Source organism: Corylus avellana, chromosome 5, assembly GCF_965113065.1.
Source record: "Corylus avellana chromosome 5, dhCorAvel1.hap1.2, whole genome shotgun sequence".
Taxonomy (NCBI): domain Eukaryota; kingdom Viridiplantae; phylum Streptophyta; class Magnoliopsida; order Fagales; family Betulaceae; genus Corylus; species Corylus avellana.
The window spans coordinates 11,195,188-11,211,526 of NC_142494.1; the positions used below are offsets into that span (position 1 = coordinate 11,195,188).

The 16,339-nt window shown below is 42.0% G+C and overlaps 2 protein-coding genes across 2 annotated transcripts; both read left to right on the forward strand.

Moving 5' to 3' along the window:
• The first annotated feature begins 4,583 nt into the window (after positions 1 to 4,583).
• LOC148585771 (uncharacterized) lies at positions 4,584 to 5,341 on the forward strand. The gene is made up of 2 exons (XM_088516743.1): positions 4,584 to 4,798; positions 4,849 to 5,341. Exons 1-2 carry the CDS (start codon positions 4,584 to 4,586, stop codon positions 5,339 to 5,341), a joined length of 708 nt encoding a protein of 235 aa, XP_088372869.1.
• Positions 5,342 to 14,533: 9,192 nt separating this feature from the next.
• Positions 14,534 to 16,062, forward strand: LOC132182919 (uncharacterized). The gene is made up of 3 exons (XM_059596288.2): positions 14,534 to 14,733; positions 14,882 to 14,923; positions 15,500 to 16,062. The coding sequence occupies exons 1-3, from the start codon at positions 14,599 to 14,601 to the stop codon at positions 15,902 to 15,904; spliced, it is 582 nt and encodes a 193-aa protein (XP_059452271.2). The 5' UTR covers positions 14,534 to 14,598; the 3' UTR covers positions 15,905 to 16,062.
• Positions 16,063 to 16,339: the final 277 nt, after the last annotated feature.

The following is a 16,339-nucleotide window of genomic DNA, read 5'->3' on the forward strand; positions in this document are numbered from 1 at the left end:
GTTCCGTTATGACAGGAAGAACAAATGTCTCTTTGTCACATGTCTCGTCTTAACACACCAGTTGACAGGAAACAAGGGAGTCCAACTTTGGTCCCATTACATGTCCCATCTTGACAGGGTTTCTGACGATAAAACAGAGGCTTCAATTTTGCTCTCATCACTTGTCCTATTCTGACGAGCTTCCTAATGAGAAACTAGGGAGTTCAACTTTGCTCCCGTTACCTGTCTCGTTTCGACGGTGTTCGTGACGAAGAACCAGAGAGTCCAACTTTTGTTCCTTTCACATCCTCGTCTTCACACAGTTTCTGACGAGAAACCAGGGAGTCTAACTTTTGCTACATCACATCCTCGTCCTGACGCCGTTCCTGACGAGAAAATAGGGTGACCACTTTTACTCTCGATACATGTCTCGTTCTGACGATACTTCTGACGGGAAAATAGGGGCTCTTCATTCAGTCCCGTTACAAGCCTCATTCTGACGGCACTTCTAACGTGAAAACAGGGAACCCTTCAAGACTTGGCCTAAAATCCTTAGAATCAACCCCCAAGGGTCAACAAAGTTTTAAACGCATAAAGATAGAAGAAATAGTCATTGAATTAGGCCAATCTAAACCCCTAACAAGGAGTTTGGAGCTGACTCTTGGGATGAGTGACTTTAGGACAAGACTTTGGGGAATATCTAGTAGATAAATGCACCCAAACTTGCCTTGTTGTATTCATCCCATAGACAGTAGATAAAATCCTCTTAGTGAGAGTAGAATTAATCTAGGCCAGTATAAACTTGTCCTTCTTCTGCCAAACCAGAAATTCTAGGTTACGGACAGAAGTTGATTCGCCCTCTACATTAATAGAGTATTCAGAGGGACAAATTTCTGTGCCATCCACTATACCGAAGAGTCATGGGTACGGAGCACAGGAAGAAACTGAGTGGTCCAACTTAGGTAATTGGGACCATTAAGTTTGGTAAGCCCCATTGGAGTGATAGTGGGTAAGGAAAAAGGAGATGGAGCGGAGATTGCGGAAGCCATAAAGAAAAGATCAAAAAGAAAAAGGTGTTAGCAAAAATGCTCTGATACCAAGTTTGAAATAGAGTTTGAAAATGGTTCAATTGATACCAGTGATGTTGTATTCCATGTATATTTATAGATGTACAATTGAAAGTATAAAACTAAGAGATCAGATTACAGTTTCAAACTAGTTACATAATTTAAACTATTGATAAAAAGAGTGACAGTAGCTTGATTATCTTGAACTGCTATGATCTCCAATACCCTTTGGTCTATTTTGAATTTCAACAAATAAAGGATTAGATGGATTAGAAACAGAGGCTTGACTTGATCTGTTGCTGCTAATGTGGAGGTCATATCTTTCATACCGTTAATAGTCGCTGATAACTTTGTATTATTATTTCATGTATAAGCTCTCCAGCTTCTTCAAAAGTTTAGCAGCAGTTTCTTCGTCAGCAACTTCTCTTAAAACTGTTGAAAATAATTTTGGATGGCTTACAAAATTCTTGTTGAACTAAAATAATAACAATCTGAAATTAACAGTAAAATAAATAAAAAGCAATAGATAAAAAGTGGAGTATGAAAAGATTTCACAATGCTATAGGATCTCACAATACTGTATAATCACGCAAGTGAGCTGTGCTTAAAGGTTGATTTGTGCCTCCTAGAGTATATAACTTGGTGCACTTGACACACAACCTCCCAGGATTAGATTATAGCGTAGCGTCTACCTTTGTTAATAACGCACATCCAAAAATAAAGACTAATAGAACAACCCTTTGATCTAAGTAAATTAGGGATTTACCAACCACCTTAATGGAATGATTGACTATTCTTTGGTATGGTTTCATGGCCATGGTACTAGTGTTTGACATTGAATGTTGGCTCATGGATCACTTTCATAAGGCCCAACGGGTCCCGAACCCGGTTTTCGCAAGTCTGTAGACCCTACAAGGCCTCGGACGGCTTAGCCCGATGAGGCCTAGTTCGAGACTTAACTCATGGGCGAAATAGTCAATAACCGAAGGGACGGTCAATCATTCTACAATAAGGATATATCTATATTATATTAAATCAGATGATCTTATCCCACATTTGATAAGATCATCTAAAATATAGACCCGCTATCAATATATCAACTACTCCTATACAAATGGGATAGGCCATCATTCAAATTCAAAAGATCATCTATATTGATCAGGATGCATAATAGCTGTCAACGCCTGAGCTGTGCACATGTGACAAAGGACTACTTGGACGTCCTGATCTAACGTCAAACAGAAGCCATATCACTTATCCCACGATCTTAGGCTACTAAGATCATAGAGCGGCTAACAAACCTATCTCTCTCAAATAACTGCATAGCAGATATTGAGAGATAAGGATCCGAGACGTGTGGGAAATCAAACTCCTTTCATGCTTATAAAATGCAAGTCACCTCTCAATGCTAAGGTAATCGCAACCTTTTATTTCCAACTTTCTTGTTGCTTATATCTTCTTTCTCAAATCACTGACTTAGGCATCGGAGTACCCCGCCGGAGCACCACCGGGGACTCTAATCCTATTGTTTGTTTTTGTGTGAAGGCCCGACGCATCCTCTGACACCATGATACCACCCGGAGAGTGTGCCAACTTCATCTTCGGAAAACTGTACATTAACAGTTTGGCGCCGTAAGTGGGAAACTCGATTTTCATCAGTTCTTAACATCAATCCGAAATGGTGACTACACATGCAACATATCCTCCACCGGAAGGTCGAGCCAAGCTGCCCGATGCAGTTGGAACGCCTCTAGACCTCGCCGAGTTTATGAGGCAGTTGACTGCCTCCATGGAAGCACTTAAGAAGCAGAACGAAGATCTTGCTACCAGGCTCACGTTTGCTGAAGGCCGTAATGGCTACAGGGATCGTGAGCTGGAAGAAAAGCGGGAGAAGGAGCGTGAGAAAAGGCATGAAAGGCAGAGACAAGAACTCATCCGCCAAGGCAAACAGGTCCACAATCTCAACCAGAACCGGAATCATGATCAGGAAAGTAGTGCAAGTTCTGTTCATGGAAACCGTCATACCACCGTCCAGACCGAAGGTCACCATGAGAGATCCCGTACCGAGAGGTCTCATCCCGAGAGACCTCACCGTTAAAGGCCTCATCATGAGAGACCTCATCGCTGAAGGCCTCACCATGACCGATCTCATCGTAAGAGATCCTACGCATGCCATACCGAGACCGATGTAAGTGCTGAGTTGGGGGATTTGAAGAGAAAGTATGCAGAGATGGCTGGCAAGATGGCTAATTGGGAGAACGGGTTGATGGCGGAAGAGCTCATGAAAAACACCAACCTACCCTTCACGGATCGGGTTATCAACTTCCCCTTGCCTCACAAGTTCAAGATGCCTCATAGATAAATATGACGGCAATGGAGACCCTACAGAGCATATGGAGAGTCTTCGAGCACATTTCATCCTCCACGGAACCCAGATGAGATCTCATGCCGGGCATTTCCATTAACTTTGGTAGGAGTAGCCAAAGAGTGGTTTGCAAGACTCCCTGTCAAGTTTGTGGATAACTTTAAATCCTTGGGATGCCTCTTTTTATGCCAATTCTTAGCCACCCGAAAAAGGAAGAAGAACCCCACTTACCTGCTTTCTCTTATTCAAGGGAAGGATGAGTCTCTAAAGGACTTCACGCTTAGGTTCAATAAGGAGAAGTTAACAGTGAAGAACCCGAGTGAACAAATGATACTCAGCGCTCTAATGCATGGAGTAAGAGTTGAGGGGCCCCTGATGGCCGAGCTAGCGAAGAAATCTACATTGGTGACTCTTCGTCAGTTTTTGAACAAGGCGGAAGAGTACATCAATCAGGAGGAGACTGTTGGGGCCTTGATAAAGTCCCAAGAGAAGGCTACTCGGCAAGATGGGGGTGCTGCGAAGGTAGCACCAGTAAGCTCTAGAAAAAAGCAGGAGAAAAACCCGAAGCAGCAGGAGAAGAAAACCCTCAAACTGAAGAACGACTCTCAACGAAAACTTAGCAAGTTCACCCCATTGAACACTAGTATGACCGAGGTGTTGATAGAGATCAAAAGAGATCCTACCTTCAAATGGCCAACAAAGCTGAAAGATCCCCTGTCAAAGCGAGACCATACCAGGTTTTGCCAGTATCATAATGAAGTGGGCCACCTGACTGAGGAGTGTGTATCTCTGGACCAGGAGATAGAAGCGTTCATCAAGAATGGTAGATTGGGGAGGCTCCTGGCAGGCGAGAGGAATAGAGGAAGGAATCCTCAGCAGCCCTTGTTACTTGAGGGAAACCGAGAAGCTATCAGAGGCAAAGGCAAGATAACAATCTGAGAGATGATCGGTATGCTAGACCGATGCATAATCGGTAGGCCGAATCGAGGAATGATCGGGATGCACATCCTCCACCTCGGAATCATGATGTAGTGGGCGAAATCCGTACCGTCTCAGAAGGAATAGCTGGCGAAGGAGAGTCTAAGTTGGCCAGAAAGGCCCACGCCAGAAGGGTACAGACCGAAGAGGTTCTCTTTCTTAAAAGGCCTTCCAAGGCCCTAAAGTGAGACTCTATGGTCTTATCGTTCTTTGAGGAACATGTGAAAGGAGTGATGATGCCCTATGATGACGCATTGGTGGTAACGGTGATAATGGCCAACCATGTGCTCCATCGGATCTTAGTGGACAATGGAAGCTTGGCTTACATCCTCTATTGGCCAGTTTTCAAACAAATGGGCATTGATCGCAGTAGGATCAAACCATTTGGTTCACCCTTAGTCGGATTTGCGTGAGAGCAAGTCCAACTTATCAGGCTTATCTCACTTTCTATAACAGCAGGAACAACTCCCAAGTAGTCAACTATTATGGTAGACTTCTTGGTGGTCGACCAACCATCTGCTTACAATGCAATAATTGGTCGGTCAGCCACAATAAGTTGAAAGCTGCAACGTCAACCTACCACCTAAAGATAAAGTTCCCGACAGAAGAGAGAGTCGGAGAGGTCAAAGGAGACCAGATTGTAGCAAGGAAGTTTTACACTACTTCCCTAAAGAAGCCTTCAGAAGCCAAACCTTTAACGGTTAGCACTGTGGGTAGCAGAAAGGAAGGTGAACCTGCCGAGCTACTAAAAGATATGATTGTAGCAGATGGCAAAGTGGTAAAGATTGGATCTCAACTCGCCTCGGAAGTCCGAGAAGGCCTCGTCACCTCTCTAAAGAAGAACCTAGGAGTATTTGCATGGACACATGAAGACATGCCAGGCATTAGCCTTAAAGACATACTTCACGAACTCAATGTGGATCCGAGTATGAAACCGGTGAAGCAAAAGTGAAGAAAATTCGCTCATGAGCGAAACATGGCAATAGCCGAAGAGGTGGAGAAGCTGCTCAGAGCTCAGTTTATCAAAGAAGTACACTATCCTGATTGGTTAGCCAATGTAGTATTGGTTAAGAAGTCCAATGGGAAGTGGAGAATGTGTGTAGACTTCACCGACCTTAACAAAACTTGTCCGAAAGATAGCTTTCCTCTACCCCGCATTAATGTGTTGGTAGATTCAACATCTGGATACGGTTTACTCAGCTTTATAGATTATTTTTCAGGTTAAAACCAGATCTACAAGCATCCAAAAGATAGGGAAAAGACTGGGTTTATTATAGACCAAGGCTTTTACTGTTATAAGGTCATGCCCTTTGGACTGAAAAATGAAGGGGTACCATACCAGAGATTGGTTAACAAGATGTTCCGAGAGTAGATCGGGCAAAACATGGAAGTTTACGTGGATGACATGCTAGTCAAAAGCATGTTACCACAAAACCACACAGCTGACCTGCACGAAACGTTCGAAACGTTGAAGAAATACGGAATGAAGCTGAATCCTGCAAAGTATGCATTTGGAGTTTCCTCTGGAAAATTTCTTGGCTATATGGTGTCAAACCGAGGCATTGAAGTCAATCCAGAAAAGATCCAGGCGGTCTTGGATATGCAGTCCCAAAAGAATATGAAGCAGCTTCAACAATTAATAGGTAGGATTGCAACACTTAACCGATTTATCTCTCGGTCAACCGACAAGTGTCTGCCGTTCTTGGAGAAATATTTAGTCAACCCACCTTTGCTGAGTCAAATAGTCCCTGGAGAAGCATTGTATCTATACTTAGCCATCTCTCTGACGGCAGTAAGTGCAGCCCTTATACGAGAAGAGGAGGGGGCGCAGAAGCCCGTATACTTCATCAGCCAAGCATTGAAAGGGGCCGAGGAGAGATACCCTCAAATGGAAAAGCTCGCCTTTGCTCTTACTATAGCTTCAAGGAAACTCCGGCCATACTTCCAAGCCACACGATAAGGGTTCTCAGCGAGTACCATCTCAAAAATGTGCTTCTCAAGCTAGACTTATCTGGGAGGTTGGCTAACTAGGCAATCGAACTTAGAGAGTTCGACATTGAATTCCTCCCTTGGAACTCCATCAAGGGTCAGACATTGGCGGACTTTCTGGTAAAATTTACTAATCTGCCAGATGCAGAACAATGGTCGAGGGACGAGACTTGGGTAGTTTATGTGGATGGATCATCCATAAGAAAGCATGGTCGAGCTGAAGTGATACTAATCACCCTAGAAGGTGAAAAGTTGAGCAATTCCATAAAATTTGAATTCATAACTACCAACAATGAAGCTGAATACGAGGCAGTAATAGCTGGACTCGGCTTGGCCCGAGAGATGGGAGCCAAGTTTATTGAGCTAAGAAGCGGCTCTCAAGTGCTTGTCGGACATATCCAAGGGGAGTTCGAAGCCAAGGGAGACAAAATGAAGCTGTACTTATCAAAAGTATAGGATTTACAGGATTCTTTCAAAAAGTTATGCATTGTTAAAATCCCAAGGGAAGAAAACGAAAGGGCAGACCATCTCACTTAGAGAGCATCGACAGGGGAACCCATGGGAGAATCTGAAAAAATAGTTCAAATTCTATCCCAACCTGCCATAATCGAGGTAGTCTCGGTCTTTGTAGCAGAGGTAGTGCCCGATTGGCAAAAGGAAGTGATGGAATATCTAGAGAGGAGTTCTCCCATCAAAAAAGAAGTCGGCTATCCAACTAAGGAAAAAATCTGCTAGATTTACCATGGTGAATGGAACATTATACAAACGAGGTTTCATGTTACCCCTCCTGAAGTGCGTCTTCAAAGAAGAAGGTAATTACATCCTTCGTGAGATTCATGAAGGTATCTGTGTGAGTCATTCAGGCCCAAGAATGTTGGCACATAAGGTGGTCCGAGCCGGTTTTTATTGGCCAAACATGACTTGGGACTCGGTAGAGATGGTCAGAAATTGAGACAAATGCCAACGTTTCGCTAACATTACCAAGCAACCCCCAAAGGAGTTAAGCTCGGTCTCCTCACCATGGCCCTTCTCGCAATGGAGGGTAGATATTGTGGGATCATTACCTCGTGCAAAGGGGGATGTTCAATTTGCAGTTGTAACTGTGGATTATTTCACTTACTGGGTAGAAGTGGAGGCTCTAGTGAATATAACAGCTAAAAGCATAGAGAGGTTTTAATGGAAGAATGTGATCTGCCACAATGGCATTCCACACGCATTCGTCACAAACAATGGAAAGTAATTCAACTGCGATTCATTTAGAGAATGGTGTGTTAAACTCCATATAAGGAACTACTTCTCGTCTCTTGGGCACCTCCAGGCTAACGGGCAAGTAGAAATCACCAACAAGACAATCTTCAAACTTTTGAAGAAGAAACTTGGTGATCGAAAGGAAGATTGGGCTGAAGATCTTCTGGAGGTGTTGTGGGCGTATCGAACTACAAGAAGAACTCTGACTGAGGAGACTCATGCTTTGGCTTTTGGAACTGAGGCGATCATCCCTACTGAAGTGGGCTCGGGCAATTTTCGAGTAGAAACCTTTCGGCCCAAAACTAATAATGAAGGCCTACTGCTACATGTGGATTTGCTACAGGAAAAACGAGACCAAGCCTAGGTAACCATGTCAACATACCAAGAAAGAATAGCTCGGTACTTTAACAGGAGGGTCAAGCATCGAATCTTCAAAGTTGGAGATCTAGTCTTGTGAAAAGTTACCATTGCTACCAAAGATCCAGCTAAAGGCAAGTTAGCTCCCAAATGGGAAGTACCTTACAAGGTGACCGATTGTCGAAGAGCGGGAGCATACTACCTCAAGAACCTCAAAGGAAAGCCACTCCCCAGGCCATGGAACACCGAGCATCTCAAAAAGTATTTTGTCTAAGTAGTTGTAGTTTCGCAAAGGAGATTTACTTTTGTTTTTCTTTCATAAGTTTTATTTCATTAAATAAAAATCTCTTGAAGTTACAATGACATTCAAAGTCTTAACACAGTCGAAGAGAATATAACTCATTCTCTCTTGAGAAATACAGTCGAAGAGACTATAACTCATTCTCTGTTGAGAAAAACAGTTGAAGAGGCTACAACTCACGAAGAACAACCAAAAAGGTTTTCCGAAGGGAGTTAGAGGAAGCAACCAAGGATCTTCTCAACTAAACCCTTCGGACATGTTTTCTAAAGGGATTTGGAGGAAGTCGCCAAGGACCTTCCAAACTAAACCCTTCGGACATGAAACCCTCAGTGGAATGTTTGTGGGAGAAAACCGTTTTGAACATAAAATCCTTCATCAAGGAATGTTCAATGGTCTGACCAAAGCAGAAAGCTCAGAACAAAAACTCCAATAGGAAGTTCTTAAACACTCTCTGGGGTCAAGCACCCGACCAAAGCAGGGAACATAGAACAAAACTCCTGTAGAAGGTTCTTTGATCATTCCCTAAGGTCATACAACCACTCAGTCAAGTAACTTTTAAGTTGCTTTAAAGACAGTTACAAAGTAAACATCGAGAACCTCTAAGATTGGTTCAAAATTGATTACCGTTTTTCAAGTTATCTTCTAAAAATTGCATATGAGAGTAAGGTTGTATAAACAGTCATCCATTGCAAAGAAGTAAAAGAACAAATTGTGAAATGATATCTTTCATTAATATTTATGAAAATATACAACTGATAAGTTTTCCAAGCTTTTTCCCATTAGGGTCAACAGGGTCAGGGACCTCAGCATTGACATGATCATCCGTTGGACCTTGGGACTTCGCAGCATCATCATTCCCCGAGGGCTTGCTCTCATCTCTCATCCTCTGGTGTATAGCCGAATTTGAAGATCCTTTTGGCATCAGGCATTTGCTCATGTCCAAGTGTTATAATCTGTTCCAGGTCCTCATAAGTAAAAGGAGGCTCATTGGCTTCCACAGTATCAAGGTCCACGGAACAAGAAGGATCTTTGGCCGAAGATCAGAAGGTTTTGAAACCGATAGAGATCCCGTCTAACCAAGCATTGTCGCGAGTCCAAGAGGCGTAGGACAACTGTTTTCCGTAGCTACGGGCTCTGTCATTGACTTCCTGTCTGTAGTTGAAGGTCGACCTTCTTGAGCTTTCCCTCGTAAAATTTCCTTCTCTCCTCGGCCACCAACCGAGTTGAGCAAGCCTCCTCGGCCTGGTTTTGATCCTCCTTTATTATGGAGTTTTCTTCTTGGAGCCGAACACTTTCAGCCCAAAGATCCTCCAATTGGGCAGACAGATCCAGTATCTTCTTATCTGCTGCAAACCGAGCAGCTTCAGCCTCGGCAGCTTCTGTCTGGATTAAAGATTGCTGCTAACCGACAACCAACAACTACTTGTCCTGTTGAGAAATAACTCCCCTCAGCCTTGCATTCTCAGCTTCAGACTCTGACAGCTTTTGCTCTGACTCGGTAAGCTTAACTTTTAAGGTGTTGGACTCCTTAGCCGAGTTCTGCATAAATTTTCTGAATTCCCAGTATAGGAACAACTACCTCATCATACTCTGAAACAAAGAGGAGAGTTAGAATAGATAAAATATTGTGAAACAGTTGAAAGAAAGCAAATACTTATGACAAGCTAATAGTAGATGAATGACTCCGTCATGCCTTGGGCAGTATGATCACGATTGCTAGTCAATTGCTTGTGGAGGATTAGACCCACCAAAGCAGAAAAGGGATTCCCCGTAAGGTCACCCCTAAGTTTGGTAAAGGGATAACCAACCGACCATTCAACGCCGGGGGGGTTTCACCCAGGAATCACTCATAGCAGTATTGCCATGAGCCTTGGATGCCCGAGCATCAGAAACAGTTAAAGCCCGAGAGCCATCTAGACCGGGTGCTTGAGAGCCAGCATCAGCTTGCACTTCATCATGTGCCTTGGCAACCACTGGCCTGACCGACGTTGCCATAGGAACCACAACATCAACCGCCCTTGTCTCAGCAACTGCAGGCTCAGGTCTTGCGTCTACGTTCCCCACCTAGCTGTCTGAGTCCATCTCCATCTCAACCTCCTCCAAGATACGCCTGATGTTTGGACCTGAGTGAACTGGAGTATCTGACTCTATAGCAATGATAGGGGTCGGGACAATGGTGGGCTCGGCTAAGGGAACCTTCGAAAGTGGAGCAGCGGAGATGGGCCAATGATACACACTGGCCGGATGAATGACAGGCTTCGGGCCCCCCTTTCTTTGGGCAGCAAGGAGTTAAGCAACCTTTTGTTTGCCCGCCTCAACAGGATCATGAGGTCTTGTTGGTTTAGCCACCTTGGCTTTCTTGAGCAAGGGCTGCTCAACTTCCTCAGGCTCATCAACGAGCTTCAAGGCAGGAGTTGTCAAGGGTTCACCTGCCGGGCACTTGCCCTTATCCTTCTTCTTCTTCCGAGGAGAAGGACTGTGCGTAACAGGTCTCCTCATAGCCTCCATTGGCATACCCTTCATGGCAAGAATTGGACTCTTCACGGCCTCGGACGCCATACCCTTCATGGCAGTTGGTTTCTGCGCGACCTCGGGTGCCACGTCTCTCGGTCTCTTCTGTCTACTAAGACCGGTCCTAGACCAAGAAATTTGAGGGTAACTGTTGGGTCATGGATCAGTTTCATAAGGCCCAATGGGTCCCGAACCCGATTTCTGCAAGTCCGCAGACCTGACAAGGCCTTGGACGGCTTAGCCCGATGAGGTCTCGGACACCTTGTCCGAGACTCAACTCAAGGGCCAAAATAGTCAATAACCGAAGGGCAGGTCAATCATTCTACAACAAGGATATATCTATATTATATTAAATTAGGTGCTCTTATCCCACATCTGATAAGATCATCTAAAATATAGACCCGCTATCAATATATCAACTACCCCTATACAAATGGGATAGGCCATCATTCAAATTCAAGACTATATTGATCAGGATGCATAATAGCTGTCAGCGTCTGAGCTGTGTACTTGTGACCGAGGACTACTCGGACGTCCTGATCTAACGTCAAACGGAAGCCATATCACTTATACCACGATCTTAGGCTACTAAGATCACGGAGCGGCTAACAAACCCTATCTCTCTCAACTAACTGCACATTAGATATTGAGAGATAAAGATCCGAGACGTGTGAAAAATCAAACTCCTTTCATGCCTATAAAATGCAAGTCACCTCTCAATGCTAAGGCAATCGCAACCTTTGCTTTCTAGCTTTCTTGTTGCTTATATCTTCTCTCTCAAATCACTGACTTATGCATCAGAGTATCCCCGCTGAAGCACCACTGGGGACTCTAATCCTATTGTTTGTTCTTGTGTGAAGGTCCAACGCATCCTCGAACACCACGATACCACCCAAAGAGTGTGCCATGTTCCTCATTGGAAAACTGTTCATTAACACTGTACGTTTCCTGGAGCCAAGCCAAAATAAAAATTAAAATGAGGGATTTACTAGCCACCTTAATGGAATGCTTGACTATTCTTTGGTATGGTTTCATGGCTATGGTACAAGTGTTTGACACTGTAGGTTTCCTAGAGCCAAGCCAAAATAAAAATAAAAATGAATGCTCTTTGGTGAACTTAATTTATAAACAAGTGAGCTGGTGGTTTTCTAACAACGATGAAAAACACTAAATGAGCTAACGTCAAGAAACATAAGCTGAATTTTTTCCTCTAAATCTCATAAACATGAGTTAAAGACAGATTTGTAAAACGGTAAGGAAAAAAATCAATGGGTAGTTATGAAATGGTTAAAATAAGATTTAATGATTTGTGAATAATGTTAATGACCAAACGGTTGTAAACCAAAATGGTTAAAGTTGATTTTTTTTTTCTTTCTCATAAAACTGGCTAAGATAATATAAAGGATAATTAAAACATTTTCAAATGACTAAAAAATGAATGTTTGTAACACATTATAACAATCCTCACATGTTACAAACATTATAATTAGAGGAGATTGAAAGCATTCATCAATGTGGTATCCGAGGGTTTTAATGACACATAAGATAAATAAGTTAGGAACTTAATGAATCGTGGTAGAGTTAGACTCTTTTAACCAAATCCACAAGTTAACCAAACTTATCACCCATATAACTTTCTCCAAATTTTGGGTTGTTCTATAGCAAGTTGGCGCCTTATATAGGCCATGCACACTTGGGTTTTATTAGCGCTCTAGAGATTTGTCAAAGTCTCGTAGGAGGTGGCACCACCCCCACACTCACATAGGTAGCATCCATTAGGAATGTGTGCAGAAAACACCTCATCCCAACAAGTAGGGACTATCGACCCATTAAGAGTTTTAAACTCATTCCTACTCACTCTGCATCTTTTGTTGGTATACCATAGAAATAGCTTCCATGAGTGCTCTACAAACCTACTAAAGTCTCATAGAAGTTAGCACATCTGCACTCATGTAGGTGGCATCCATCAAAAGTGTGTGCATGGAACACCCCATCCCAACAAGTAGGGACTATGGACCTATTAAGAACTTTAAGTTCATCCTTAATCACTCTGTATCTTGTACTGTCTTACACCATAGGGATGGACTCATCATTAATCTTCTCAGAAATATATTGGATAAACATAAAATGATAGTACCACAATGTGATCACTTATGACTTCAATTCCCATTTAACCTTATTCATGGGATCTCCAATCACAGAGGTTGGGTGTCAATCGCGGTGTTATAATTTGGGTATTCTTCATATCCGCCTCGATGTTTCTCTCACTACCCTTCTTACTAGTAGCATGGTCAAAGGATATGAAAAATTCCCTTATGACCTCACAAAGTACATGAACATTATATCAGTCTCAATAAGCTGCCTCACAATATTGTGCACTTTGTCATTATAAAGCTTGCTATTTGCTCAAGCTATAGCAGCTTGTCAACCACAATGAAAACACAAGTGGAATTGTATTAGCATATAAAGGCAAATCAATTAATCATAGGCTCCTTAGCCATTCATTTTCAATTCCTACTTTGTCCAAGGCAACTAACTCTAAGTACATAGTAGACCTTACTATGCAAGTCTGTTTTCAAGACTGCCAAGAGATAGATCCTCCGGCCATAGTACATGCATAGTCATTGGTAGGCACTTTGCTCATTTAAATAAAAAAATTCAGTTAGCATCACAATATCCTTTTCAATATAGTAGAATAATCACAATGTGACAAGTCAAAATTAATTGTGCATTTTAAGTATATCAGCAATTTAGAGATAACATCCAAATGCTCAATACCATGATTATGAGTATAACACACTAAATTTTAAACGCTAAAAAAAAAAGGTGTATGTAATTTTAATTTTTTTCAAATTTTCTTAAATAAAAGATTTTTTTCTTTTTTCAAATTTATTGGAGTATAATCTTTATTTTTTGAAGAAAAAAAATGGGACATTTTGGAAAAAGCAAACATTATGTGGCCCTTCTTCTATTTAAAGCACTATCAGCAGATGCCCTCTATGTCATTCCTCTCATTATATTTAGGACAAATTTCAAAAAAACTATAAAACCTACTCACATCAGATTTCCTACATGTAATCAACGTTTAATGGTTGTTACAGTGTTTTTCAATGTGTATGAAACCAAAAATAGTTTCCTATACATTATTTTAATATAAATTTAGAAAAAATCAAAAGAAATTTGGTGCTAAAATGCTCTAAGAGAAGACGAAATGAAATTCAGTCTATGTAATACTTGAGAGTTGCACGGTTCTACAATTCACCATATTCAAGCTGTTTATTTACAATGAATATTCATGTTTACGATGCGTTATCAATCCTACCGAAAACATTTTTTCACCTCCTTTCTGATGTATATGGCTTCGAGTGGTCCTACGTGCTTCTGATGGAGTGGTCGTACGTGGCACAATCATAATTGCTCATTGCAGGTTCCCAAGAGGTAGCTCAATCGGCTAGGATCACATTTAATGAAGTGGAGGTCACTAGTTCGAATCCCCCTTCCCCCACTTGTGCGGACATGTCAAAAAAAAAAAAAAAAAAAAATTGCTCATTGCAGATTTAGAGAATTGCATGACGTCTTTCCAACTCCCTTCTTTATATATTGTTTTGTTTTGTGTTTAATTGATTTTTATTTTTTATTTTTTAAAAAAATTATAGAAAAATTGATAACCGACGTGGCAGGACAGTAGCTAACAAACTAACTTGACTAGCTGGAGGCTGGAGGATTCCACATCTCCTTCAAAACGGTGCGAGCTCTCTCATTATTCTCCCAAACCAAACAGAAGCGTAGAAGCAGCGGTGAAAATGGAGATTCAATGCAACAACCCGAGCTTGAAAGTGCGAGCGAGGAAGAAGCTGATGCCCCTGGACTTGGAGGACTACATAGACTTCCTGCTGTCTCACAGCCAACTCCATCCCACCATCAGCTTCCTGAACCAGGTCCACATTTCGCTCTTTCTTCGAATTTCGTTTCACTTTTGATTGGAAATTCAAAATATTCGTCTCTGGTGGATATGTTTGTGTAGCATTTGAATTTTTGAAATTGTATTTGTGTATTTTTGTTTTGATATTTTGGTAAATTTTGCAGATCGTCGCCATGCACGGATTCAAGATCATCAGGAAGCCTAAGGTGACTCTTTTGTCTTTGCCTCTGTTTGGTAGCTGAGAAACTGGAGGAAATTAATTGTAGACCGAATCGTATTCTGAACTTAAAACTTTTCTTCTTGTTCTTCTTGTTCTTCTCTCTCTCTCTCTCTCTCTCTCTCTCTTATCTGAACGGTAGATTCCTTCTGGAATCAGGAAATTTTGTTTGGCTACCGAGAAAATGGGGTAAAGAATAGAAGCACATTTTAATTTGAATCGAAAATTTTCCATTTCTACTACTTCAAAGCTCAATTCTAGTTTGTCAAATAGTTGTATTAAACTCGATTGAGTGGATTTTTACCGTATTTTATTTTTCCGAATTAACTCAACGATCTAAATTACTGTCACGATTGTGTTTCTCTCTTTGTTACTCTGAATCAATGGAAATCTTAGCCTGGAAAAGAGAATTCACTAATGATATTATTCATATGAACACTTCGTTATTTTTGTTCCTAAAAAGTGTTTAAAGCTCAATAAGTCAATTCAGCTACAAATTTTGTTACATTTTCTCAGCAACCAAACAGGCACTAATTACGATTCCTCTGTTTCCACAATTTGACAGAAAGAGGTAACCGAAGCGGTGAAAGCACTCACTCTCGTGGAACCGTGGCGCTCGACGCTGAACGACAACATTTCGTCCATGGAGTTCGTCGCACTCGAGGACGTAATCGCCGACCTGAAAGACCTCAACTGGCAAGAGTGCTGCGTCACGTCGATCCAAACCCTCAACTCGTGCAAACCGACGGAACCAAAGGGTTCGGATCCGAGAGGCGTTGGCGACGTGTGCGGCGGCGACCGAGCTTCGTCGTCGTGCGTCGTCGGATCGGAGTCCGGCGAGCGCCTGGGGAAGCTGGTGCCGAAGAGCAAGAGGAAGAGATTGAATGCGATACTAGGTGATTGTGGTGGGACTCATGATGGGGGTCGATCTTCGGGTTGCGTTTCAGTCGGATCTTTCGGGTCTTGTTGAATTGTTTTGTGTGTGGCGCGCTATGGGTGGTGGTTTTCTGAACGAACCGTTTTTTGTCTTGGAATCTTGCCTTGGTTTTTAGGGTTTGTAGAGGTAGAAGTACTAGTAGGAATAAATCTGTAATTTCCTGGGAGGGTATTTCATGCAAATTAGTGACATCATTTGTTGCGTAATAAACTTTCAAACAAAACTAAAAGAAAAGAAAACATTAAAAAGAGGGGTTAAGTATCTTATTGCCTTCGGGATTAAACTCTTTAATTTTTATTTTTTATTTTTTTCTTCTTATGGTTTTATTTTTATCACAAAAGGCATATGTGGTTTTCATAAAGACAGAGATGGTATCTCCGTTAAAATTTCGTCCAAAATTTAGCAGCACGCCACATCAGCATCAATTAAAAATCTACACGTGTCATATAATTAATTTTAAAAAAAAAA

What these genes read in the sequence shown, in the direction of transcription:
- LOC148585771 (XM_088516743.1), top strand. Translation starts at nt 4,584, where the DNA reads ATGGTCTTATCGTTCTTTGAGGAACATGTGAAAGGAGTGATGATGCCC. An exon ending in TCACCCTTAGTCGGATTTGC is followed by an intron (nt 4,799 to 4,848) that starts GTGAGAGCAAGT and finishes CTATAACAGCAG; the next exon opens with GAACAACTCCCAAGTAGTCA.
- LOC132182919 (XM_059596288.2), top strand. Translation starts at nt 14,599, where the DNA reads ATGGAGATTCAATGCAACAACCCGAGCTTGAAAGTGCGAGCGAGGAAG. An exon ending in CCATCAGCTTCCTGAACCAG is followed by an intron (nt 14,734 to 14,881) that starts GTCCACATTTCG and finishes TAAATTTTGCAG; the next exon opens with ATCGTCGCCATGCACGGATT. An exon ending in AGATCATCAGGAAGCCTAAG is followed by an intron (nt 14,924 to 15,499) that starts GTGACTCTTTTG and finishes ACAATTTGACAG; the next exon opens with AAAGAGGTAACCGAAGCGGT.